Below are 27,330 nucleotides of genomic sequence, written 5' to 3' on the forward strand. Positions count from 1 at the left end.
CAGTGGACTTTCTCAGTCATCAATCTTTTTAGTAGCCTCTTACACATCTGAATATTTTGATAGATGATCTAATAATTGAGTTATCTATCTTTCTAACTATCAGAGTTGCATAAAAATTATTCTCACATGCTATTGAATATTAAATATATTGGGCATCCAGTAAATTTTTCAAAAAAAGGTCCAAGAGGTGGAGGAATTTAGTTATGTCTTAAGCACACTTTAAAATATTGAATGATAAACTACTATATCTAGAGTACAAAGCTATTTGTACTAATGTAAGAAAAAAGTAAATATTGTCAATAGCTGATTACAAATAGGTTTCACAGTAAATAAAGCACATAAAAACAAGACTGTTGAGGTTAGTGCACAATCTGAGAGAAATCTCATAAAATGAGTAGATTCAATAGTCTCTGGCTGGTTAATGGGCAACATTCACATTTACACACAGCTTCACAAATTCCTTGTGTCTAGGAAATCTTGGCATACAGTTTCACTGCGAAGTCCCAAATTACCTTTCAGCCTCTTTGAGAGTAGTCTCAATATATAATATGTCTCAATATATACTGAGGAGTATGTATTGAAATTGCCCACATTTTGTTTATTCTGTGAGATTGTACAGTGCAAATCTGTGTTTCCAGGGTACAAGAATCTGCTTTCCCAGGACAGTTATCTTGTGTTAAAGGAGACACGGTATATGGGTAAGTTGCATTAAGTACACCATCAGGTGTGTCTTACTAGGGCTTCTGAGTAGCAGAGCAAAATGATTGTTGGTGTTGGTCTGTTTTTTTAAACACTACGGTTCAAACAGTCATTTGTATAATTCTTGATTAGAAATACATTTCTGCTCAAAGGTTTGGGTAAAAATCATTTTAACAATAAGAAAATCATTTTTAACAAAAAGAAAATCATCATTTTTGGATGGAGAATATTTTCATTTCAAATATTCCTTTTCCCTCTCAGTGTCACCAGTTTGATTTACGTTCCTTCTTGTAAATTCTGAAAAATTGTATGTGGGGGGAACTCATCTTCTTAAAAAAAAAAAAAAAAAACAGTCTAGATTGTATGTTTGTTTTGGTTAAGTACTTTATTTGTAAGTTTCTTAATTACAATAAGGTAAAAACAAGTATGTTTATGAATAGTTCTCCAGTCAGCAAAGTGAGTTTTCTTTCTTTGTTCAGAACAGGAGTGACCAGGGTATTTCTCTGTGGATACCAAAAAGTTATTCACTCACTGTAGAATTGTAATGGAAAAGGCATGAGAGAGAACTGCTTAAAAGGGAAAAAGAAAGATTGATCTCAAGGAGCTGCATGACCATTGTTTGACAAGTACTTTGTGAAAGTATCATTGGACATTGCCAGTGCCTAAGGATCTACAAGTTGAATAAAGACTTGTCTGTCTTACTGTCAGCAGCTGTGACTCTCATGCTTAGTAAGCAAAGTTTTTGATGCTCGAGAGTTCTTGTTAAATGTGCATTAGTGGTTTGATACATGTTGGGTAAACGTAAAGCAAGGCACTGAAATAAGATGACTTCAGTATCAAAAATGTAAGACCTCACAATAAAAATGTGGGTCTGAAGCTCCATGCTTATCTTGCAGTACTGCATACCTCATGAACACTCCACATTTTTGTTTTCAGCAAAGGTTAAATTAATTTTATGGAACTTTAAATGGCATAAGCATAATTTCACATAAGCATAATTGCACGTAATTTTAACCTAGAAATAAAATATTAGAAAACAAATTACAAGAAAAGGTAAAATTATTCAGTATTGTTACTTGTGGAGTTTTAATATAAAAAAGCTAAAATTACATCTGAATATATAAATTAATAAGCAATTAACTGGACTTGATTAATGTCAATGTTTGGTTTTATTTATTATATGTGACAACTTCTGACATTAAGTAAATTGGCAGTTATTCTAGTCAGTATTTGTAGCATGGCTACATGAGAACATACCAAGAACATACCAAGCTCTGACATATACACAATACAAACTTGTGTACATATTTGTATGTGTAATTTTAGAATGTTTGCATTTTAATTTGGGAAAGGGATCTTCATTTTCCTTCTCTAATCAAAATAGCAAGAGTCTGTGTTCCTTCTGGTTTGTCATCTGATTAGCATGCTCTCATCCATCACTAGTCTTTGATATGAACATCAAGAAATCATGTCTTTTTGTTTTAAATGATAAATATGCCTTTGTCATGATTACTTACAGACATTCCAAGATTTACATCTGAATTGTCAAAGTGTAACTGCACAGCTTCTCTGATGTGTGACATTATTAGTGAAATAAAGAACTTTTTAATTTGTCATGGATAGGCCTTAGATATTGAAGTTACAAGGCTGTGTTAGGTGTGATGCTGGAAAAAACATCTTCCTTCCTCTAGTGTTTTTCTAAGATTTGTTGTTTATCATTGAGAAACAATCAGCTGCACAAGAGCCTTTGCGGACATCCTTATTTGCGGGGTCCAAGCCTGTCTCTTCAGGTTTCATTATTTAGGTCTGATGTCTAGTTAGCTCATATCAAAACTAATACCATCTGAAGTACCAGGCTTCCAGTGGTCATACAACCAACATGTAAATTTCTTCAGTCTGACTAATATTATTAAAGACAGTATCTCTTTAAACTTGAGCTTTGTTTTGGTGTCTATATCAATTATATATTCTAAGTGCATTTCCTTGAATGTTTCATTGCTTGTTTCTATAGACAAAGTACATCTGAATTAAATGATATCCTGCACATTTTTAAATAAAAATAGTGAGAATGCAGGCATTTTGTCTAACCTATTAACATTCTTGCTATGTACTGATGCTACTAAGACAAAATGCTACTGTATTGCTGTCCTCTCATTGTTAATACAGTACAGTAAATTAAAATGTTTTTGAAGGTAGACACCTAGATGGATTTTTTTATCAACTATTTTATCACTTATTTGTAGGAAAAATGGTATATGTCATACAAATATGTAATTTAATTTTAGTTCCTATGGAAAATAAGTGTTCCTTGAAATCTTTGGGCTCACTTAAGCATGGTAAAATATTATTTCCTGCATTTCTTTTTTGCTTTTGCATTTATTTTGTTCTGAGCGCATTGTGGTCCAATTCATTTTGTGGTATAGTACTGAAATTGAATCTTTGAAATTTACAATTTCAAGATATTGCAATTTATAACCTTTGAAATTTACAAGATAGTTCAGACAAGAGTTCCGTGAGGAATCCCACAAAATGATTTAAGGGCCCATGATCATGATCAGCTTATAAATGCAATACTTTGTAATAGAATATATATGATATACTGTAATATTTAGTTGGTTTTTATTATTTTATTGATCTCTACCTCAGAGATGTTGATCACAACATTTTTGATTTAATCAAGAGTATCAGTCTGAACCCAAATTCATTTGAATAATAAAATAATGTAAAATTCATCATTTTTTTGTAAATTTCTGACTATTTCTCTCTGTATTTGGAATGTACTGTTTAGCTGATTTTAAAATAGTGAATAGTATATACATGTATATTTCAGGCTCTCTGTAGAAGAGTAATTTTGAAAGTATATTCTCATTTATTTGTTTCAAAAGGAGAAATACTTTATATCCTTTGCAACACAGCTCAGTACATTGAGTGGGATTTTGTGACATAGAAAGGATGCATGTGAGTTTTTGAGACACTGAAGCTGTAACCCAACTTGAAGAAGACAATGATGGCAGTGAGCTTCTGTACAGAGTTAATCAGCTGCAGAATTTGTAAACTGCGTATGTGTCAAAGTTGAAAATGTTAGCACTCTGATAGAAGCTTGAAAAGGTTAGACCTGATAAAAGCCATCAGCAGTTAAAGAAAGTGATTTATGGGAATGTAATGACACAAAATGCCTCATTTATCACTCATATATAGATAGGTTAAGGTTTCTGTGTCATACTTTAAAAACTTGACCACTTAGGATTGTCAAAATAGGTACTTAATTGCCCATCATACATTTCAGTTTGAATTTCCTTTGCTTGAGTTTTGGTGATTTTACTGTTGTGCTTCTCATATGGTTCTTTTTAAAGTCATTCATATTTCATATTTATTTAATATTTGTTTCAAATGGTATGCTCAGTGCTCTGTTAGAACTTTTATTAGGTAAAGCTGTTGATTTGAGTACTATCCAAATCTTTTGTTGATTTACAATTTCATTCAGCCTAACTGTAGGGAAAATGACTGAAGGTTTCATTTTCTTTAGTTTTATACCACTAATTCTCATCAAGAGTTTACAGCTTTCTAATTCAATCCGTACATTTCCTCTCCAAATTGAAATATGAGATTTAAAAGTGAGATCCATCAATTGGTTTCCAGTTCCAGTCACTTAAGTTACTGTTTAACTCCATATAAATTAAATCTAATCCAAAACTACCAGTACTGTTAAATGATCCTAAAACAAAATAAGAATGGTAGGAAAAATGCACAGTAGTGTGTTATACTTTTCCTGATTTCATTTGAGGATAACAGCAAGCAAGTCCCATAGGTTTGAGACTGATTTTTTTTTTTTATTTTTAACTGTCCACAGTTTTTATCATAATGCTGAACAAAATAAATACAAATATGGGTAAACCCTCACTGAGGAATTATTTTTAAGAACACGTTTATAAAAATAAAGCAACTACTTCAAAGACATTGCATAAATGTTAAAATACAGGTTCAACTGCAGAAAGAAAAATTGTGGTAATAAAGTTTGGAATGATTTCTTTCTCTTCAGCTACTTACCTTTTTAAAAACTATTTAATCCTCTTATTTCTTGATTTTATACAGAAAAGTCTGAACAGAATAATTTTAATTTTTAATATCAAAAAACCTTACCTTTTTGCTAGCTTTCACAATTTACGGCCCCGGTTGTATTGCATTCTGTTTGTTCAGCGATGACCTTCCAGGTTCGATTTAAAAAGAAGTCAGAAGCATTTGTCATGTGTGCTCGATCTTGTCCAGAGGTACCTATTGTAATTATAAAGGACTAATAAGGTTGTTTATAATATAACAGTCTGACATCTCTAGAAAATCTTCTGGAGAGCAACTTTTTTTTTTTCGTGTCTATTTTAAGGAAAAAAAAATCTGTAATCTTCTTGCTTTATGCTTCACTGTGTCATTTTTACATTTAGTTGAGAAAGTATAAAGAACTTCTACCTCCAAAAACATGACTTAGTTTTAAAAGATGAGCTGTAAGATTTGCTCGTTAGTAACACCTTTCGGAAAAACTCAGTAAAAATATAGCTATAATACAGATGCATCCTATATTTAATTGGTGCATATAGAATTGATGATGATGTACTTGGAAACACGGAATTGCTTTCACAATGTTAAAAAAAACTACTTATTAACATGTCTGTCACAAAAACATGTGATGCATGAACATAGAGAACTATTTCTTAGAAAAAAATCCAAATTATAAAATCTTGTTTATTCTAGTTTAAGTGTTTATAAAGTACTGGTATAAGTAGGTGTTATTGTAGTGGTATTTTACATTATATATCAAGATTTTTACAATCAACTTGTGATTTTTCCCTTCATACGTCTTTGTCTTGTTTCCTTTCTGCCCTCTCCTCATCCATCTCAGCAGCATCCAGCAGTACTACTTTTTTATAGGCTTATATATGTAGACCAAAACATACTAAAACCAATGGAATCTGAATGCTTGACAGAAATGTTTACCTCTCTCGTAGGGTATGTAACAACAGGCTATTGTTAGGCTACCATACATCATTTAAATACCCTTAGACAGCAAAAGCAAAATCTTGACAATTCAGTAATCTCATCATGTGATTTCAAGAAGGCTTTTTTTCATATCTACAATTGAAACAAATTTATGTTGTATGTATTTATGGTTGTTAAACTCAAAATTGTCTCATTTCATTAATTTTTAACATTGTGCTCTCTTAATGACTATGAAGAAATGTATTAAAATGCCTTAATTATAGGGCTAGAAGAAGAGAAAGCACAAGTCTTTTTAGCATATGATCTTTCAATTGTTCACTAAAGGATAAAGAGGGCATTCAAGCGTGGTTTAGATAACTGTCAGCAATAATAAAATGCAAGGTAGTTTGTAGAGCCTTTAAAGACCTTTTGGGTAATAGATTTAATTAAAAAACAATAAAATGGACTTTCATCTGAAAGAAATCCAAAATGTTATAAAAATTCAGAATCTCATGGTATTAAGAAAAAGGATGAGGAAAAGTAGCAGTGATAACATTCTGCAGTCCACGCAGCAGTGATAGCTTTATCTTTTGTATGTAGATATATGTCCTTTAACACACTACCATATTAAAGCGTACTTCACATTTTCTTAGCTGAGTGATTTTCCCTGTTCTGTTGGTTGTTGTTTTTTTTGTTTGTTTGTTTGTTTGATCGTTGTTTGTTTTTTTTAGTTTGCTGTGCTTTTAAAAATGTTTATTGTTTTTGATGGGTTATTGGTTTGTGGTTTTTTTGTTGTTGTTGTTTTTTAAATGAATGGTTAGAAACGGATGTTGAATTATTAGCTTCTAAATGTAAAATTGTATTATTACAATTACCCACAGAATAGTATAAATGACATAGTGCTAGCAGTCTGTTTGACTACTTGTAAGAATCAGTAGGTTCCTACTAGTCAAAATTGTGTGTTATATACCATGAAAAAATGTTTCAAAGAACATTTCCAGTTTCTGTTTCTTTCTTCCCATTGTATTTGCCATTAGTGTTGTTGGCTGTGCATTATGTTGAAAAGTTTATTTAAGCACTTGTTCTGCACTATTGAATTATACCACTTTTGGCAAACTAGGAGAACTTAGTTTGCATGTGATAAATGTGATAAGCAGTGGTTTATAAACAGCATTGACTGCTGTCTGTAGAGTAGTTTTGCTCCCTTGCTTAGCCTGAAGAGGGTTTTTTTTTGTTTGTTTGTTTTTTTCTCTCACCCTGGTGCACACACATCAAGAGCATTGACCTATATTGGTCTGTCCTTGCCAAGTACCAAATGAATCGACACAGAAGTTGTCTTTGTGTAGTAGAGTATTTTTTTTACAGATGAAACAACTTAACCAAAGTGCTTTTTCAGCAAATGCTAAAATTCTGTCAATTTGTAGTTGTAATTGCTGGCCCAAGAGCATTATAAAATAATGTTCATAATGAAAATATTGCTACAATATTTAGGGTCTTGTTTTGTCTTCTAGAAAATAAAGTTTGGATCATTAATTCATGTAAGTGTTGAATTTGTCTCTGACTGATAGATCATAGAAATGGAAAATCATCCCTGTTCTTGGAGTTGAGGATTTGTCTTTTAAGAAAAGTAAAGGTTTATTTTCTGCTTGTACACGTGAACTTGCAGAAGAAAATGCTACCTTTAAAAACACCATCCTAGAGTAGATACCTTGAGCTGGAGCACAAATTTTGCTAGGCTTCCTGAAGCTTTAGGACTCCAAACTACCTAAACTACAAGAGCATTACAGGGCATGTGCACGGTTAGGTTTGGCAATCTTTCTGTATATGGTGTGCAGTTTTTGAGGAAGAAATGCTTCACATCATTCTGTCACCAAACTCCCTTCTGTTGTCTGTTGTGTCTGTTTCTTCCCACTCGTTGCTCATGGTACGGTAGGGCCATGGTAGGTGTGATAATGTTTCTGTAGCAGGTACTGTACAATCTAGTATTCTTCAGCCTGCAGCTCGTGGCTTCTGCAGAATCATTACAGTTTTGATCACTTCTGTTGGACTTGTAGAAGCTGAAGTCAAACTTTGAGTCTGCTTGCATTTCCTTTTCTTACTAGTAAATAGTTCGCTGCTCACTAGTCTTTTGTGTGGTTGGATTTTTATGACTATTTGCTATTAGAGTTGTGATGTGTTGTACCAGAGATGACTGATTTTCAGTAAACCTTGGTAAACACACTAAGCTGTCATTGAGTAAAAATTACTACAGTACAGTATGTTAATTTTGCCACAATAATTTTTACTTCTTCACTTGTAATGAAGTAGGTTTTAAAATGTTTTCTCTTTTGTTAAAAATCACATTTCCTGGCTCTAAATAACTCTCCTTACTGATGATGATCTTTTATAAATTCCTTTATTAGAAGTATTATTATCAGTAGTTGTTTGGTACTACTTCTTCAAATTACAACATTCAAGAGACAAGTATGTAAATGTGTTATCAGAGGAATGAAGGCTTAATTTGACTTCTTGAATGGCAGACCATAGGACCTTGTGTATTTGCATAGTAGTTAGTACATCAAATTGATAAGGTGTTTTCTTAAAACTCAGGATAAAAGGCACTATAGATACGGATGTATGAATATGCTCTGTTACGAAAAAATCTTGTAGCAAGCATGTAAACCTAAGCACAGATCTTCTCATAACTTTCATTTTCTTATCACCATTTATAATGTGTCAAGGAAATAAAAAAGAATCTAAGAGTACTGTCTGTACTTTGGCATAAAATGTTACGAAAATAACATAAAGTTCCAGATGTGCTTTGTCTTGTATTAAGAAGATAAAGGATAGGATTCTAGGAAAAATACAAATCATGTCAAACTACTCCTCAAATCATTCTGCTCTGCAAAATGTCTGGGGGAACAAGTTCAGAGAGAACAGTCTGTGTATTCACTGTTAAGGAAAAGACTTTCCCGGTTGTAAAAGTACACTGTACTGTCTGTCCTACACTTTTCTGGCCCTTCCCTCTAAAATAATCACGTGGAGCTCTGAAAATTAATACCCTTGACTGTGGATTTTTTTATTATTGTTTAATTTCCACAAGACAGGGATGTGATAGCAGTAAGCTCCCCCTAGCCTGCTCTGCATCTGCCCCTCTCCCTGTCTTCAACAGACCACCAAATTAGGTGTGTAATTGGCAGGGTGGGAGAATCCACTTCATGTGCACATCTCTGGGAAACGTCTGGATTGTAAGATAGATCTTATCTCAGGATTTATGTATGTACACTCAGATACACATATATGTGTCTGAGTTACAAAAATGTGACTATTAAAATATAAACATAACACTGTGTAGTCATCATAGTCCTTTTAGGAATATCAGTAACACAATAGTTCAAAATTGTGCTTTGTTTTTGACAAATATTTCTTCTATCTTTTCTATAATACCTTGATTTTGCTATGATACACGCTAGTGAGTGGGTCTGAACTGAAACTAGTAGAAAACGAATTTTAACAGTGGAAAATATTAAAATTTTTTGGTTAATTGCAAATAGGCTGAAAAAGCTGTTGACATCATGGGATATTGTTGTACCTATGGAGAAACACACTGCACTGCATGAGTCTTTTCCATGACATGAAGGAATTTATGTGTAGAACATTCCTTTCAGTAGCTCACACTGTATGTTTTAGAGTATTAATTACCTAGTCAGATTTTATTAGAGCCCATTGAGTTTTGCATAATTAAAATTGTAGCAACAGCAAAATGGTAGGTGAAGTGAAATGCAGGATCTTTGTATTTGCCAAATGTTCTTCTCGGTTTTCAAAGAGGGAGTGGAGAGGTGGGAGAAACTTAAAAGTCAAGTCTGTCTCTTAGGGGAAAAAAAAAAAAAAAGAGGTAAATGTTTATTTACTTTTGTATAAAGTATTAGAGTTAAGCATAACAAGTTTTTTTTTCCAGTTATGTTGTTCTCGCATAGCAACAATAATATTTTGTGTAGTTTCTGGAGTAGTTATTCATTTTAAAATGCAAAGCTGAAGAATTATAATGATAACTGTAGACTTGTTTCTGTATACCTGCAAGTTTAAGGTTTCAGAAGAAGTCTAAGAAAAGTCATCTATTGTCTGAATGGTATCAAATGCAGATAACTGAATAATCTTATTCATTTTATATTGAAATATTCTTGTGGCTGTCATGGAACAAATGCATCAAAAATATGTTATCTTTTACACAGGATCAGTCTATTTTGTAGAGGTTTTGTTTTTGAAGTCAGTGGAAAAATTTGCACTGTTCTCAGAGCAAGTAAGAATAAAACTGCCATCATTACAAATAAGACCTTTGTAATACTTTTTAATAACTTGCAGATCGTCCAATGAAATACCCCAAAAATGATGAGTGGACTGGAGCATCAGACATAGGAGGAAAGTGTGAGTTCAGACTGTTTAGCTGAGAAGAGCAGTGGGATCTTATCTATGTATATAAATAGCTGATGGGAGGGAGTAAAAAATATGGAACCAGACTCTTGTCAGTGCTGTCCAGTGACAGGTCAAATGGCAGTGTGTACAAGATATAGGAAATCCTATTTCAACATATTGTGAGAGCTGTCACTGGAGCAGGTTGTCCAGAGAGATTGTGAAGCCTCCATCCCTAGAGATACTCATAACCTGACTGGACAAAGCCCTGAGCAACCTGCTCTAGTTCACTGTGGTTTGAGCAGGACTGGAGAATCCCCAGAGGTCCCTTTCAACCTCAGTTATCCAGTAATGGTATAATTTTATTTGTCAATATTTTTATCTGGATAACTTCTTAAAAATAAGAAAGAGGAAGCAATGTTGAATGCAATGTGCTGCCACTACATTTATTGTCAGCTTTCCTGGACTAGGAAATCCTTCCTTCAATTTTCAGGGTGAGAGAGAAAAACAGGCTGATGAAAATGAGGAAAGAAATTCTATCTACCTGTTAATGTTCTTTTGTGAACTAATGATAAGTGCTAAGCATCAATATAATGTCAAAAATTAAAGTAATAGTTAAAACAGTAAGAAAATTGTAAAGGAATAAGTGAAGGGAAGTAGTAACAATTAGGTTTTCTGATCCTGTTGGCCTGGAGTTTGGGGATCAGTTCACAGAAGAGTACACAAATGTAGATTTACCAAGTTAGCAGTAACTGCCGACAGATCCTAATATGTTAAAGGTTGTAATCTTTTGAAAGAAGTTGGTTGGCTTTCCTGTTGGCCGTCCTATCAACTTTAACCTCCAACCTTCCCCGGCATGTATCACTGCAAATAAAACTGCTGAGGTTTGACAAGAGGATATAAAGTCAGTAGGCCATCGCACAGAGATCTCTACATGATTTTCTTTAACCTTAAGCTTAAATGAGCACTGCTTTAAGTCAGGATTTTTAATAAGAAGTCATAAACACTCACCCGTATTGCTTTAGTTTTAATAATTACTGTTTTAACAGAGAAGAGAAGAAATATACATTGTAAATTGTGTTTGACAACTGGAATTTGGTGGCTTTGTTACTGGTTGTCCTTGACCATTGCATAAATTGCTGTTCTCAATTTTAATGTATACTTTTTCATACAAGCTGCATATGATATTGATATAAACATGGCATTTGTGTATAGTGCTATAAATGAATTTTTAGCTCTTGATTAAGACAAACCAGATGACAAAAATAACTTGTATGTTTGTATTTACTAACATCAGAATAATAATCCTTGAAGCTGTAGACATCTATGATGATTTTAGGCTTTTCTTTCTCTCTAATTTTTCATTAAATTTTCACGTGATACCTTTTAACAAACTCTGCAGGCCATAAAACTAAAAGTTTTTCTTTATTATTCTGCTCCTAAAAGCTGCCTGCATAGTGTTTTCGTTATGCTGTGGAGTGGCTAGCCGTGCTATTAACTTTTACAGGGGCTGTATTCTTACGAACAACTTAGCTTTTACATCCTGAAGCTGTAATGCCATCCTAAAATTATGTGCCTTTCTAGTTCAAAATCATACAAATTTAAAATAAGGTTTCCTGTTTTGCTGCCTGTTATTTCCATGAAAAAATTCACAGTGTTGTGTAAGAATTCTCTTTAATCCTTTTGTTTCTCTTATATTGTCAACTTTTACACTCACCCATATTTTTTCAGAGCAATTACTTCTGTGTCTCTTCTTTCTCCGTCCTTCCTTTCTTTGCCTAAATCCCAGTCCTTGTAGGAGCCCTTCATATTTTCATCTCCTGACTGTACATACTTCTTGTGCCTTACAAGTACTCTTTCAGTGATGAGATAAATGTATCTTCTATTCTTAGTTATGCTTCCTATGTATTTTTAAGTTCTCTTCACAACTGTAACTAACAGATTGGGGATCACCTTATTTTCTTTTTTTCCTAAATAGTTGGCAGCACACTAATCAGGTCTCAGTGGGCCACACATCTCACTTTTCTGCTTTTTTAACTGTTTTGCCATAACACTTTATTGGTTTTCATTGATCCTTAATTTATTAAATATAAGCTTATTGAAAACTTGCTTCACAGTTGTAGATGCAATATGTTATTGTCTGTAATCTCAGCCTGTGTTTCTCATCTGTGCTTGGACTGTATGTAAGTGGTACATAGAAAGTAGTTAAGGGAAACAACCCTTTAGTGTGTTTGTTTATGTACGTTACATATCCTAGAAAACTGCTAAGCATTTAGAAGTTGCAAGAAATGAGTAGTGATCTGCACATCTATCTTGGAGGAAAGCATAGCAGACTTCACTTAGATTTCTGATTTTACCTGTGTCCTGGGAAATGGTGATGTTGCTGTTTGCCAGACCAATACTGTATGTGAATTTTGGAAGGTGGATATTCCTGGAAGTTTAAAGGCTGATTGAAGGGGGATAAGGGGAAGTTAGTTATTTCTTTCTCCCTGCAGGAGCTTAGACTGCATGATACATCATATAGAGAGGAGTATAATTTAGCAGAAAATGTGCTGTGAAAGAATTTGGTCACACAATGCCTGTGACCTGTCCATCCCTGATTTTGAATATAGAGAGTAGTGATCTTCAGGTGATACTACTTCTGTTTTCCTCTGCAAGTGAGAACAATCGGTGTGATGTCAGTTGCCTTAACATTTAATCTGCCACATCTTCAGAAAATGGGCAGAAAGCCATGCATCCCTTCTACCTGAGGAGACAAGTAAGATGAATTGGCAAATTAGTTGAAACATTACTATATTAAAGCAAAAGCTGTTGACTTCTGTCTTTCGTCTTTGAGACCACCTATATTACATTCAGAAGAATGTAATTCAGTGTACCAACAAAACCTTTGTGGTGTTAAAGCTGATGCTAGCAGAGATTTCTGAGACTTTTTATACAAACAATAAAGCTACCACATTGTTTATCAAGCCACATAAGAAAATGGCTTGTGCTTCTCAAAGTTGCAGGCTGGTCACAAGAGATGGGCACGAACATCTGTCATGGCACTAGGAGGGGATTAGCAGTTGCATTAAGCTGTTATTCACTGGAAACTGCTGTCTGGACACTTTGAGTGTAAGAATGTATCAGTGGTAGTGAAATTACTATAATCTCAGAATATTCAGTTAAGGCTTCAGTATCATCCTCAAGTAGCAATTATTGTGTGTAGAAGTAGCAGAACTAAAATATGAGTATGAAGTTATTAATTGAGAGGTGATTAAGATCACATGTGATATCCATAGGAGATGTTCAGAAAGCTTTGTAATGGGTACAATAGCAATGATTAGGAGAAGGAATGCTGATCCCTTCATGCATGAAATAGTTTATCCCACTATGGAGCCCAGGAAACTAATAAAGCCTGTGTGAACCAAAGCTATAGAGGCTTATTTTGGCCAGATTAAGACATTTTCTAGAAATGCTTTTCTTTTTTTTCCTTTTTGTTTTGGATGACAGGGAATAAGGAAACGAGCAGTTACATCAGGAAAGACAAATAGTAAATAGCATTATTTTAGAGTTACTCTCATCACAATAGGATCATGATTATTCTTGCCTTTGAAAATGCATGTTTTAACAATGTTTAAAATTATGAAAATAGTTAAATTGACATATATTCATTTTTTAAAATGAATTTTAGTGACTCAAATGCCTGTGATTCAGGAAATGTAAGCATAAATTAATCTGATATTGATTACAAGCCTGGAAATAGATCAAAAGAATATAAAATAGCTATTGCACATATACCTTGATAACTTTTGTAAATATTCATACATCAAACACACTCTTGAGGATTGCAAAGATTCTTACTTTTCAAAATGTTTATACTATTTCAATCTACTCTTTTATAGAAATGTTTTTCTTTATCAAAAGAGTTTTCAAGAAAAGTAAATGCCATGAATATACCCTGGGTTAGCAGACATATGTAAGCACTTCTTGTATTTCTTGAATGAATTTTGTATGTTTTTTCTTTCAAACCTTAGTTACCAGAAATTCACTGTGCAAATGTCATTATATGTTGTTTGTATCAGAATGAAAAATGCAATATGCTATATAATTGAAAATGTCAGCATTGTGAGAGGCTGATATTTTCCATTGCCTGCTAATACCAAGTGGAATGTTCAAACAGTTTTTTAAATAAAAAGATAGCATTTGTTTTAGTCTATCAGTATCTAATTACTGAATATGGTTGCCACACTACTGTGTTATCCCAGAAGGATCTGAAATCTGATGACAAACTGAAAACTGGAAAGAAAATGGTAGTGGCAACCAAAGCTCCCTATTTCTGTGTCATTTTCTAAAATGAGTAAAGAGAAGTAACTCTTTAGAGCTGATAAAGAAGTTTGAGAAGGAATTCGGAGACTTTTTTCCCTTTTTCATACTAGATTTCTAAGGAAATCTCTATCTGCTGAAATTTAGTATGGTTCGGTATTGATTATCTAGGCGTTCATAGGATTTAACTGAACTTGATCACAAATGATGAGTCATTTTGTGAGATAAGTTGATGTATCTGCTACTTGCATAGAAAAAAATCTATGCAACTATCCTGCCATGTCTTGAAGGTGTACGCATTTTTTTTCCTCTAGATCAAACTTGCATTATACATAGATTAAAATTCCAGACTTCCATATGAATGTTTCCAAGTATTTTTAACATAGAAATAAATAGAGGTGCATATCTGTTATCCATCCATGAGTGGCAATGAATAGCTATACTAAGATATATGTTAAAAATACACAAGTATTGTTTTGCCTTTTTTTTTTTTTTACACAATTACAGCATGTTAACATTTACGTACTGATAACTGTTGAAATTTTCATTGTCTCCTGAACTGAAAAGTATAAAGTCTCTTCTAGCCCCTGGGCCAAGGGATACATGCACAGAAATAGCAGAGGCAAAAAAAGTTCTCACACTTTCATAGTCATAGAAATTCTAATAAAATGTGCTAAGGACTGCTGTAGAACAGAACAAAAGATATTTTATTCTACAGAGTTTAATGTTCAAGTATAATACAAAAGTCAACAGAATGTTTACAGTGGAGTGCAAAGAGGCAATAAGATAATATTGGTCAGCATAATATTCACTGATCTGAGTACGTCAGCAACCTGCTCCATTTTTCGTGTGTTTTGACGGATGAGAGATTCAGAGGAAAAGAACAGATTGCTTTTGTGAATGCTTCTTGAGAATTATTTCTAACCTTGAGAGGCAATTGAGGATAAGGGATAGAGATGGTTTGCCAGTTCAGTGTAGGATTTGATAGTTGGCCAGTGAATGGACAGAGATGATAGAACTGTGAAAGTCATATAGGTCTTTAGCAGGTCTTTAGAAGCTCTGTAACAGGTCTTCCACTTTACAGACACAAAGAAAGAAATTGCATACTTAAATAGTCATACAACTTTATTTTATTTTTTGCAAAATTCAGATGGAGAGGAGCAAGCAGATGGCACTGATTAAGTTCACAGAAAGATACTTTGCTGCAATGAGGCAGAGAATAATTGAGCACCTGTACAAGAGGTACATCTTTGTAGATGTACTGAGAAGGTAGGAAAGAAAGATATCTTAAAGAATTAGCCAGATTTGAACATGTCAAATACAAGAAGCTCCAGAGAGAAGTCCAGATGGAAACTGATGTGAGCTACAGGTGTTTTTAATAGATGAGGTGATGTTGACCGTAATGATTAAGAAAGAAGGGTTACAAGACTAGAAAGTGAAAAGCTCTGTTAAGCTGTGTTGATGCCTATCTAGTTATGAGATGCATAGAATAAGTTGTCAGGGTACAGGCACTGTCATTAGTTTGAACTGTTGTAAGACATACCTGGAAGAAAGTGTTTGGAGCTTTTGTCTGTCATCCCATACATTATTGACTGGTGCACCATGAAAAAGGAAGGACACAGATATGACTTGGTGAGACCTGTAATGATTCTAGGTCCGTATATCCTTTATCAGCAATGAAATTTCTGCCACTCTTGGTTCCTGATGGATACCTTGTATCGAGTTAGCTTCTGAAGGATTCACATCCTAAATGGAGTGCTTCAGCATTATGGAACCAGTAATGCAGATGTACTCACAAGAGGAAGCATTCAAATTAGTGTTGCTAAATGAGATTCTCCTACATAAGATTTAGAGAGGCTCCTTGGGAGTTCCCACAGAAAGCCATAGTAGAGTTGTGAAAGCTCTTCTAAAAGATGTTTAAGTCTTAAACTAGAAGGCACATCGTAAGAGTCAAGAAAACAGAAAACATTTCTTTGAAGAAATGTAATGGATGGTGTCAAAGGCAATGAAGTCAGGAGAAAATAGATGGAGGTTTGATTTTAAATGTAGCTGAGAGAAGAACAGCAGAGGCTTTGATGAAAGCAAGTACTAGTCTAAAGAAGGGCAGAATATTTGAGGAGAGCTGAAACAACAAGTATGGAAACTAGTATAGTCAGTTTATCAGGTGAGTTTAGAGATGTAACAGATGTATATCTGTTGTGGCAAACTCCTAGGGATCTTAGGGTTCATGTGTGGACCACAATATCTAGCTGTATTCTAGAGAATATTTCTTGTTGCCATTGATCATCAAAAGATTACTAACTTTTGTGATTCATGTGACTTTTATTACAGATCATTTCATCTTACAGAACAATTAGCCAGTTTCCCTTTGAAGCCTGTCAAGGGAATCACAGATTTAATCTTTCTCCCTTAAATTTTGTGATTCCACAGGTAGCTGAGTCAACTAATGGCTCATTGCCAAGAAAGCAATTTCTTTCTTTGCCCCCTTCCCCACCTTTCTTTTTTTTCTATTTTTTTCTGCTTTCAAGAATTCTGTACTTCCTTGATGCTACTGTGGTATTGTCACAACAAACATAGCTCAGTGCTTCAGAAGAAAACTGTCCCACTTTGTTGGCTCTGTGTCCTCTGTGTCAGTGAGTTAGATCAGCTCATGGACAGTCTGCCAAGCACTGTAACTAGGTATTGCATTACCTTTGGATACCTCACTAATACATCTTACACAGAAACCATATTTTACATTTTTCTCTGTATATTACCAAATATACATAACTCTAAATTGGATAAAAGCATGTATAGCATTCCTGGGTACTGACTGTGTGAGATACCATTCACCTTCTAATTTTGTTTTTACTTTCTCAGTTCTTTCCGTCCACACAACAGAAAGTTGTAATGAGCAGGAAAAAATATTCTGGCCCCAAGTTCATCATTATACACTGTGTCAAGATGAAAAAAAAAAAGATCAGGTATACTGTTTTTACAGCTTGTATAACAGTGCAGATGTAATGAGAGAATACACTCACTGTGATGGAAAGCCTGACAGGATAGACTTCATGCTAAAAGTCACGGAGGTATTGGGGACAAGAATGTCATGTGTGTTATGGAACCTTCTGTTATGTTTTTCCCAGACTTCATAGAGATAAATTGTGAGTCTCTTCAGTAAGACCTCTACAACCATTCCTGAGATTCACTGGAACAGAATTGGAGATTTTGAAGAGCTTAGACAGTTTGGGTGATCTCATTCCACAGAACTCAACATATGCTCCATTTATAGTCAATAGAAGGAGGTAGGGTATAATTAATCTTATCCTAGCATAAACATGTTTTGACAGTACCTATTGTAATTTTTTAAAGGTCCAGTGTGACTCATTCAGACCTGTGTGATTCGAAGGAGAAATATAAGACAAGAATCTGTAAGAAAACTTGGTGAATGGCAAACTTTTCAAATAGCATGTACTTCATTCATTCTTACCTGATTCAAATGCAACTGCATCTTAAAGGAAGATGCCATGAAAGGTTTAGACTTAGACCTAAGGTCCAAGACCAGCTTTCCAAATCCTTGCTGTTAATGCCTTTTCATTATGTCTATGGTTGTTGCCACTGTGTGTGTATTGATACACTACATCCAAAAAAAACTTCTAGGCTTTGCGTGGTCATGGCAAAGTCAGTAGAGCCAAACCCTCAAATTTCAAACATCTGACAGGGGAAGCCTACTCTCTGACTGAAGCCAGAGAGTGGTGACCTCCATACGTGCCTGCTGAACCCATACTAAAACAGTGTCAAATCCAGTGGAGGTTTGAGTGTTCTTCTCCTTCCATTACAGTTGATACTGTGTTTTTTTAATTGAAATAATAGAAATTCAGTGGTTCAGATGTGTGGAAAAGCCCATTCAGGTAACAGGTGACAAAAATAATTGAACAAACTATCTTTGTTAATGAGATAGATAGTTGAACATTATAATTGTCTGTTAGTGCAGAGCAACTTTGCTGCTGATTATCCAAACTGTAACTTGGATGACATCCTGAACTGCAACTTCTTGGCTTATAAATTTATGAGCCTGGTGGTTATACTATGCTTAGAAGATGTGATAGTAGCAAGAGAAATGTTCTACCAAAAACATACTAATTACGATCAGAATTGGAAAGTAATCAACCCTATGGGAGTTCTAATCCACACGTTACAGGTCTTTCTGTTTACCCTCCTACATGACAAGTATTGTATTTGTTCTGTTCCTCATCCCCACAGTGGTAGTATTAGAAGATTAAATTATTTACCTTGATAGGGAGACGTTAGTTGTGCCATTGGATGGGATCTAGGTAGGGATCTTGGTTTTATTCAAGTGGTTTTGATCTAAGTCATGATATATTTTAACTTTCAGACCTGAAGATAGAGTGAGGCTCTGTGATATTTCAGAGAATAGCTGAGAAAGCCATAACTCAGATTAAATGAGATAAATCTGTTCTTTTTTAAAGCTTAAGAACAATGCCACTAATAGAATATAATTTGAATATGAAAGGTACAAAGAATACATTTTTCACATTAAAAATAAACACATTTTCTCCACTTCCAAAATAAAATACTAACAGACCAAAGACCTACGTAACTTTTACTTGCCCTGCAGGCTATGGAGGTTGTCAGGGGTGGGACAATAAATAGTATGGAAAATGACAAATTTTGTATAGTTCTCTAGATGAAAGTCATTGCTTTTCTAGAGACAATACCTAGTTAGCCAGTAATTAGCCATTGTACTCTGATTTCAATTTCTTGTGTCAGTGGCTCCTAATGTTCCCTCTTTTGTGGTATTGTGTTTGCCAGCCTTGGGTTCAGATGTGTGAAATGTTTTTTAGAGATGCCTAGAATTCTAGTAACTGAAAAGTTCACAATAAACTTTTTAATACAGAGAAAAGGTATCATAGGTGTTAATAATGTATGGGATAATTTATGGGATTGGCTGTTATTCATGGTCAGAGCTTTATATTACAGATTAAATCTTGTGTTGCATACACCAATTCCAGACTTCTTTTAAAAATGTTAGTGGAGCTATTTCACTTGAAATATTTATGCTGTGTTTTAAACCAGCTGACAAAGTATGGTTTCATCAATCCTAATTTTGGTGATGTCAAAACACTAACTAAAGGAAAGTTATTTCATATACCTGTGCAAATTATGAATACAAAACCCTGAAGTGTCCATGCATTGCTTTGTTTTATTTGTCCTTTTCAAAAGACTGGATGTTAAATACAAAATATTGCATCAGCAAATTTTAAATATATTGAGTTTATGAACTGTATGCGTAACTTAAAGGTTGGTATAGTAACATTAGCTCATGCATTTTTGAGATGCTTTAAGTAATAGGTAATTAACAGTCTTAACTAATCATCTAAGTACGGTATACAATGTAGGCAAATTAATGTCATGACAATTTGTGGACCCAATTCAGAACACAGTAATTGGTTTAAGTTCATAATTGAGACTGTTTGCCCATGATTTTTGTACTTAATACGTTTATATACATATTGTGGAATTTCTAAACTTAGTTATCAGAAGTGCTAATAGGTATAATGCTACTAATTGCGTCTTTGAAACCTGCTGATAAGAAAATACTGTGTCCTGATTGTCATCATCTTTCTTGTATTGCCTTGTGTTAATGTGGCTAGAGGTTTTGAAAGTGTAGCTGAGATGGATGTTTAATTATGAAGATGCAGAATGAACAAAATAGATTATGGAATAGGAAATTGCAAAAAATTATAAGCTCTAATTTTGTCTCTTCTAGGGTACAACTGGTGCAGGCTAGCAGTGACAGAGGGGGTTGCTTCTGAAAGACATGTGAATACTCCATATGCAATTTTTAACCTGAATGGCTGAGCTGATTTTCTGTTTTAAAATTCGAAGTTACAGGAGATATAACTTCAAAGTGAATCAGAGCTATGTTTATCCCTCTTATATGTCAGAGTTTAAGTGCAATGTTTTATGTATACAGTCATCATGACAGTTAAAAAGGCTATAAAGAAAAGCAATTATATAATTGCTTTAAAGAATTAAGTAGCACAGATAAAGGCTTTTAGAAACTACAGAGCAGTTTTAATAATTATATCACCTGAAGTCAAGCTGCAAAATTATGTCCTAATTATTTGCAATGAGTAATTATCTATAAAGTTATAAGCTTTGAAAGATTTTATGGGAGAGTGGGGGAATTCTTTGATATTTTTTTCCCACACACACTAAAACAACACCCCATCATTTTCTATTTTAGCAGTTTCCACAACTTAAACATTAAATTCTTATTGTTGCTTTCTGTTATATTAGTAGTGTGTGTTTTGCAATTCTAATCTTCACGTTTTTCTTTCTTTATCACCAAAGTAGGCCTTTTGAAGCCAGGGAATTTTTCATAGCAATATTGACAGTGTTCGCATTTGCATGATGACAGCCAAGGAATGGAGCAGTAATTTTTGAAATTGCAGAAGTATTTAGAACACTGATAAAAGCTGAAATATATTTTTGATGGATTGAAGTTAAGCATACATGATTTTTCCTGCTGTCAAAAGGCTCTGAATTTAGTGAATATTTGCCTGCTGTGAGAATGCAAGATTAACATCACAACCATCACCCGGGCACCCAAACCCTGCAATTTAATAGCTTTTTAGGTTCTTTCCTTTTTCTAAACAGCAATTAATCTCATTTTAGTACAATTTTCTCGTTTCTGAAGTCGCTCATTGAATCGCTGTTTTGTTCATATTTGGCTTCAGCTCCTCTGCATAGTCATTAAAGTCCCAATTAATGTCACCTTTAGCTGAAGAGTACTCATTTTTATTGAGAAAATGACAGTTGCTGCCATGAGTAGTGCAGTGTAATATACATTAATTGCCCTGTAACACTGGTAATTACGAGTTTTTCAAGCCTCTCAGTAAACTGTCATGCCTAGACAAGACTGTGCTAAAATAGATTACTCATTAGGGAGACCTGTCCTTTTTTCTGGTGGGTTCTTAGTGTTGGTTAAAAAAAAATCTTGAGTTTGAACAAATAGTTGCCAAAAGCAATTTCCTACAACAACATGTCTGTGTTCCGTTTTCCAGCCATCACTTAAGCCTGCGGTCAGCAAACAGACAGGGTGCTGTGGACTCTAGAGATGTCAAGATTTCAATGTTTATTTACATGGATCACGAGGATAAGCTTAGCAATTTGTAATTCAGTGCTTAATATGGATGTTATTAAAGCCACCTTTTCCAGTGTTGTGTTTATAACAAGTCTACCTGATGTTTTAGAAGAACAGTCAATATTATCAATATTTTGTGCCCAAAAAGACTTCAGCACTATGTTACTGACAGTCCAATGAGTTGGAATTATTAAATCCATTATCAAATAATTCTTATGTAGGAACAGCAGGGATTATGTTGTAGGTTATGTGGAATGATGAGCAGCTATTTCAGGAACTGTATGGCTTTGCAAGATGTATTTTTTAAAAAAATCAGAAACCATATGTAGAAAGGTTGGTTAATATTATGACCCCCTCTGAAAATCAGACTCTAATAAGTATATTGTTAGAAGACCCCCACCTGCTGATTGACTTGGGATGTGGTGTGAAGCAAGCGTTCCTAATTTCAGAAGGAATGTATTTCACTGCTTTCTCCTTCTGTATCTCTGATATTTTATGTTTGTTTTTAAGGACAAAATAGTCTCCTTTACAGCTCGTTGCGGCACTGAACTGACAAAAGAAAACCTTTGTTTTATCTTTGTTATAACACCTGCTTTAGGCAATCTGCTCTTTCGCGCTCTCTCTAAATGAATTTTGTCACAGCCTTTCATATTCTCTTGTGGTGATGAGCTAATGAAAGTAGATAGTACAATTTGTGCTGACCAGGTAGCAACTGCCAGCTTGCAGCTGAGGATAGTTTAAAGAAATAAATAAAATACAGCATTATATCACTGATTTATCCATTACATGACATTAATAGTGAGAAACCTTGGTGTGTTTATCTGTTTGTATTGGTGTGCATTTATCGAATTGTTTATGACAAGACTAATTGGGGTAATTGTAGACACTGAAATTACCTGTCAGCTATATGTAACCACACTCCCTTTCTTTCTGACAAATGATGACAACTGAGGGACCCCGTAGCATTACTCATGATGGCTTTTCGAGTGGTAATAAGGACAATAGGGGCCCTGGCTAATTTGACATGGACAGCCTTCACAACAAGAAGCCAGCTAAATGACTTGTCAGTAGGGGAAAGAAGTCAGAAAAGTAATGGAGTCCCCCATGGCGCTCTGACAGGGAGATGAGGCAATTTCAACGGAAAGTGAAAAGGCTTCAGTTTGTCAAGTATTTAGAACAATCAGAGAACAGCTAGAGGCTGGAACCTGACAATAAATTTGTGAACCATGGTAGCAGTTTCATATAGGTCAGTTATTTCATAATGGCTGTGAAGCTTTCAGAGGTTTCTGCTTTCGTAGCATACTTCACATCAGCCAACTGGTGCTTTGTCACCTTAAATTTGTGCTTCACTTTACACAGTAGGAATAATGGTTAAGGTTACAGAGGAACGGCAGTGTAAGACAGCATGATTTGCAGACATCAATCTGTTGAAAAATAAACAAAAATTTAGATAGTAATAGTGTGATTGCATCCATTACAAGCTAGCTGTGTTAACGTGTTCTTTATGATTTTGGCCTGCACCCTTTTTATGGGTAAGTGAAGTACTTTATTTCTCATGGACAAAACTAATAAAACATAACCCCCTCTTCCTATCCTTTCACCTACTGTACACAGTGAAAATTTCCTAAGGTTCATTTCCTGCTGCTTGCTCTTGAAATGTATTCCAGTTCTACAGTTATGACATCTATTGAGACACTCTAACAGTTGACACAAAAGCAGAAATTGTGATTTTTTGAGTGCTCAGCAGAAGATGATGTTCTTAAGGATTAATAAAAAAAAAAAAAATCAAGAATTAAATACCAGCTCTGTGTCCCACTGATAATAGGTCTTTTTATCTGTGGCTTCAGGAGTCTGTTAGTTCTTTTTCTATCAGGTCCTTACCTGTTTATTTGCATTGAGATAAAAAGCCAACCTATGATTAAAGCATAAATTCAGTACAGCACTCTGCCTTCTGAATTCCTGACACAGACTTTTGAATCCCTTACAAGTGTTTATGGATTGAGCACAGATTTAGTTAGAAGTATCAACTTGTCCTTTTTGGCGGAGATTGTTTTGTTAAAATGTAGGATTGAATATATTCATTTTAATGTTTTACTTATGGTCTGATTCCTTCATTTTACCAACTGTCCTGTTTCTTGCACATTTTGAAGCCAGTGCAGCAACTGTTTGTGTGAGAACTGTGTGGATTCTAACTTTTTTTTTTTTTTATAAGTGCTTCAAGATACTTCACTGCATGACCAACACATTTCTTGACCTGGTCTTAGTAGATTCACATACATAAACATTTTCTCCTCTCTTCTCAGTCATTTAAATGCATAACATAGAGGTCTTAGAATAGAAAATTTCTTGTGCCATATTTAAAAAGTAAGGCTGCTTTGTTGACATGAATCTTGCTCCCCCACACCACCCCCATCAATCACCCTTTCCTCATTTTTTCCAGAGTTATGCTCTTGCTCTGTGAGTCTCATTACTCAGATTTGAAGGAATCTTAATTTAGGCAATCCAAGAATTTCACCCTTGATTCCCAATACCTGAACAATTCAAAACTATATTGTATTTCTTCTGTTGTAGTGATTTTGTCAAGAACATCTCTTGGTAAATTGAAGGAGCTTGTTATTCTTCAAGACACACCATTTAGTCAGAGGTTATAAATGGAGTTTTCCCTCTCCACAACAACAAAAAAACTATGAGGTGATCATTTAAACATGGTATGTTCACACCTGAATCTCCTTTATTATGGTTGCCTGTCCTGCACATGTTCATCTCAGTTTCCCAAATATTCTACCAGTTATTTTCTAAGATGCTTCTCCAGCAGAAGTAAAGAAATTATCAACATATGGTAAAGTGGCACCAGGTCTCTTCTCCTCTGAATAATGCAAAATCTTCCCTTTTTTTTTGTCTGAAAAAGCTTTTGAGGTGTTCACATTGAAGTCTCTTCAGAGCACTATGAGATTAGGGTTGTTTGAACAATGAGATGAAGAATTGCTTCAACATGCTGTCTCTTGGCCTATTTCATCCTTCATTACTGGTGGTATCACAAGGGTGTGAATGGGGCAGAATCTGCTCCATCAGGCTCTTTGGTGCAGCTGTCACTGTGGATTGCTTCAATGTCATTCATGCATATAATTGTTTCATTGCTAGTAACTGCCTTTAATACTTCCACTGACCTTATTAGCTCATCTTATCTCATCAGCTTTCCAAGAAATCTTGGGGTGAGGGTTGTTTTTTATCACCTCCTTTTCCTCTCTCCCTACCTCCATATGCCCTAATGTGCTTGGTACTTAAATGTTGTTATCCAGACCTTGATCAAAACAAGAAGCTGATATAGTCTATTTTCACTCTGTGCTGTCTGTGGTCCAGCTGTACGACTCCTGCTAAAGTTAACAGTGGCATCCAAATGGTTGAAATTCCAACTATGATTATTCCTTTCCTTTCTTGACATATTTAAGTTAAGCAAATATGTAGTTAAGTACTATATGCAAAATTATGTATAAAATAGCAAATGAAAAATAATAGATATGTATTAAATGTGTAACAAAATACAGACAAATTCAAACCTGGCAGCAGAATGATAGGTATGGCCCACACTCATTGCAATTCATTTTATCTTAAAGCTCACTATTTTGTTTGGAAGATTTTTTTTTAATTTGTTCAACAATATCCTTTTCCATTTTTTGTCTTACTGTTCGAGAAACAAAGTTTAAAAAAAATTAACACAATAAAGGAAGACAGAGAAGCAAAATAAACTGTTCAGTGTTTAGGAAAATGGCTTTCTTTGAAGAAAATATGTCTTTAAAGTATCTTAGTTTATAAGTATCTTTAAATAGGCAGTATCTTCATAAGTATCTTTAAATATCTTCAATGGCACCATGAGTTTGGGAAGTTGTTTCACAGTGTATTAGAAATACCTCAGTCTTCTAATGATGCTGGTTGGAAATTGTCCCTCATAACTTTTACATCTTTATTTCAGTAAGAAATTTCATTACTAAGCTTGATTTAGGAGGTAGTTTTGGTCTTTTTATCACATTTAGTACAGGTCTTCGAATAAGAGGATTTTTTTTTTCCTAAGGCAAATGCCTATTTTATTTATTGCAGGAGATATTAGAGCTTTGGAGGACTGACAGAAGTTGTGCCTTGTGGCAAGAAGTATCTATTTTGGGAGGAATGAGGACAGTGTAGTTCTGCTGGAGGAAATAGAAGAATATTCCCTTATATAGTGGATTAATTTCACTAAATATTTATTTTAAAAATAGGCTTAAAAAACAAAGACATTCTTTATAAACTTATCAAGACTAAACTGATTTTTTTTGTAGCAATTTGAATTCAATAATTTTACTCTTCAAGAAAAGTGAATCTATTCACATTTACAGAAGGGAAAAAGCTGAGTAAACTCTGAAAAGTATTAAATAGATATATCAAAGTTCTGCATCTAATCTTACTGAAGTAATGGAGGCTATTTTCCATTACCAGACCTTTGAATACTTGCCAAGTTTTGGTACTGCTCTATGTACTTAGGACTTTTTCATAAATATTGTCATTATATAATATTGCATAGGTCTACTGTTAGTATATTCCAAAATGTGACATGAAATCAGTGCAGAAAATGCTTAAATGGAATTTTACGTTTTTATTATTATTATTATTTATAGGTATGCAGGAATTAGTACAAGTTTGGTTTTTGAATTCCTCTCACTCTGACTGAAACCAATACAGCCAACGACAGCCTCAGTTCCTGCATTGAGTATCCCTGGAATAGAAATGCAGAACAGAATCATTTACACCAAAACCACGAGCAGGTCTTTATGTATCAATTATATTTCTGTTTCAGCAGGTACTGCCCACATGGGTTTAGGTGATATGTACATCATAATTCTTGGTTTACCTAAATATTCTGCAAATATAAAATCCTTTGCAAGAATACTACATCAATTACTTAGAATTAATGAAATTACAGTGAATAATAACAGATTATAGTTATGATGGATACTAAATCTGTGGATTTTTTGTTTGGTTGGTTGTTTTTTTGTTTGGTTGTTTTTTGTGTTTTTTGTTTGGTTGTTGTTTTAAGTTCACAACCATTAAGAAAATGTTCTGCTCTTTCCTATTTCTTTATTAAATCATAGAAGGAAATGTTTTTACAGAAGTACAGTACCATGTTTAATTCTTAAATGCAGAGCTCCCTTGTATGAAGAAAGATGTTTAAAACCCTTTATACAGTGTAATGCTAACTGCTCATTCTAAATTCCTGCAATGTATTTACTTTATTTACTTTATTGCAAGGAAGTGGTCATTGCCTGTGTCATTAGCAGGTATAAACAGGAGATGAAAAATCTGGGATATTATGTAGGTTGAAATGTAAGTAGCTTTACACAGAGAAGTAAATATATTTAGATATGATGAAGTTACATGTATCTAAAGCTTTGTATATTTTCACTAACAATTTTAATTGCAAAATAAATTCAAATGACATGAGCTGCATTTGCCCAATATGTAGTCTTAATATCTTTTCAACTATCTATTCCAATAAGTGTAATAACTTTCATTTGCTTTCTCAACATGTTTTTTCCTTCTCAGAAAACTAAGGAAATAGGTCATCCATGAAGTTAATAGACACTGACACTGTAAAATCAGAAGAAGCGTCTTCTAGATACAAGGAAAAAACAACAGCAAAAGTCAGTTTTTCTGTTTGGACATCCAGTAGGTGATGGAGATCAAGTTAGCATCTTTCATGCTCATGCTTGAGTAATAAAAACAGGATTTTTTTTTTGTGGAAGGAGATGGCTTAACTTTTCTATTTCCTCTTTTTTACTTTCTTTAACCTA

The 27,330-nt window shown here is 34.1% G+C and overlaps 1 protein-coding gene across 7 annotated transcripts in view; it reads left to right on the forward strand.

The window, feature by feature from the left end:
* The window catches only part of CDIN1 (CDAN1 interacting nuclease 1), a 128,815-nt gene that overhangs the window by 71,036 nt on the left and 30,449 nt on the right, over window positions 1–27,330 (forward strand). The window contains exon 12 of one of the 7 annotated variants that reach the window (XM_084287513.1): window positions 26,158–26,365. The exons of the other annotated variants lie outside the window; for them this stretch is intronic. Within the exon in view, the coding sequence (XP_084143639.1) occupies window positions 26,158–26,206 (49 nt within the window). The 3' untranslated portion in view covers window positions 26,207–26,365. Of the gene's footprint in view, window positions 1–26,157; window positions 26,366–27,330 lie in introns of those variants that run through there. 7 annotated transcript variants of the gene reach the window in all.

This window comes from Netta rufina (genome assembly GCF_964035555.1).
Source record: "Netta rufina genome assembly, chromosome: 5".
Lineage (NCBI taxonomy): Eukaryota > Metazoa > Chordata > Aves > Anseriformes > Anatidae > Netta > Netta rufina.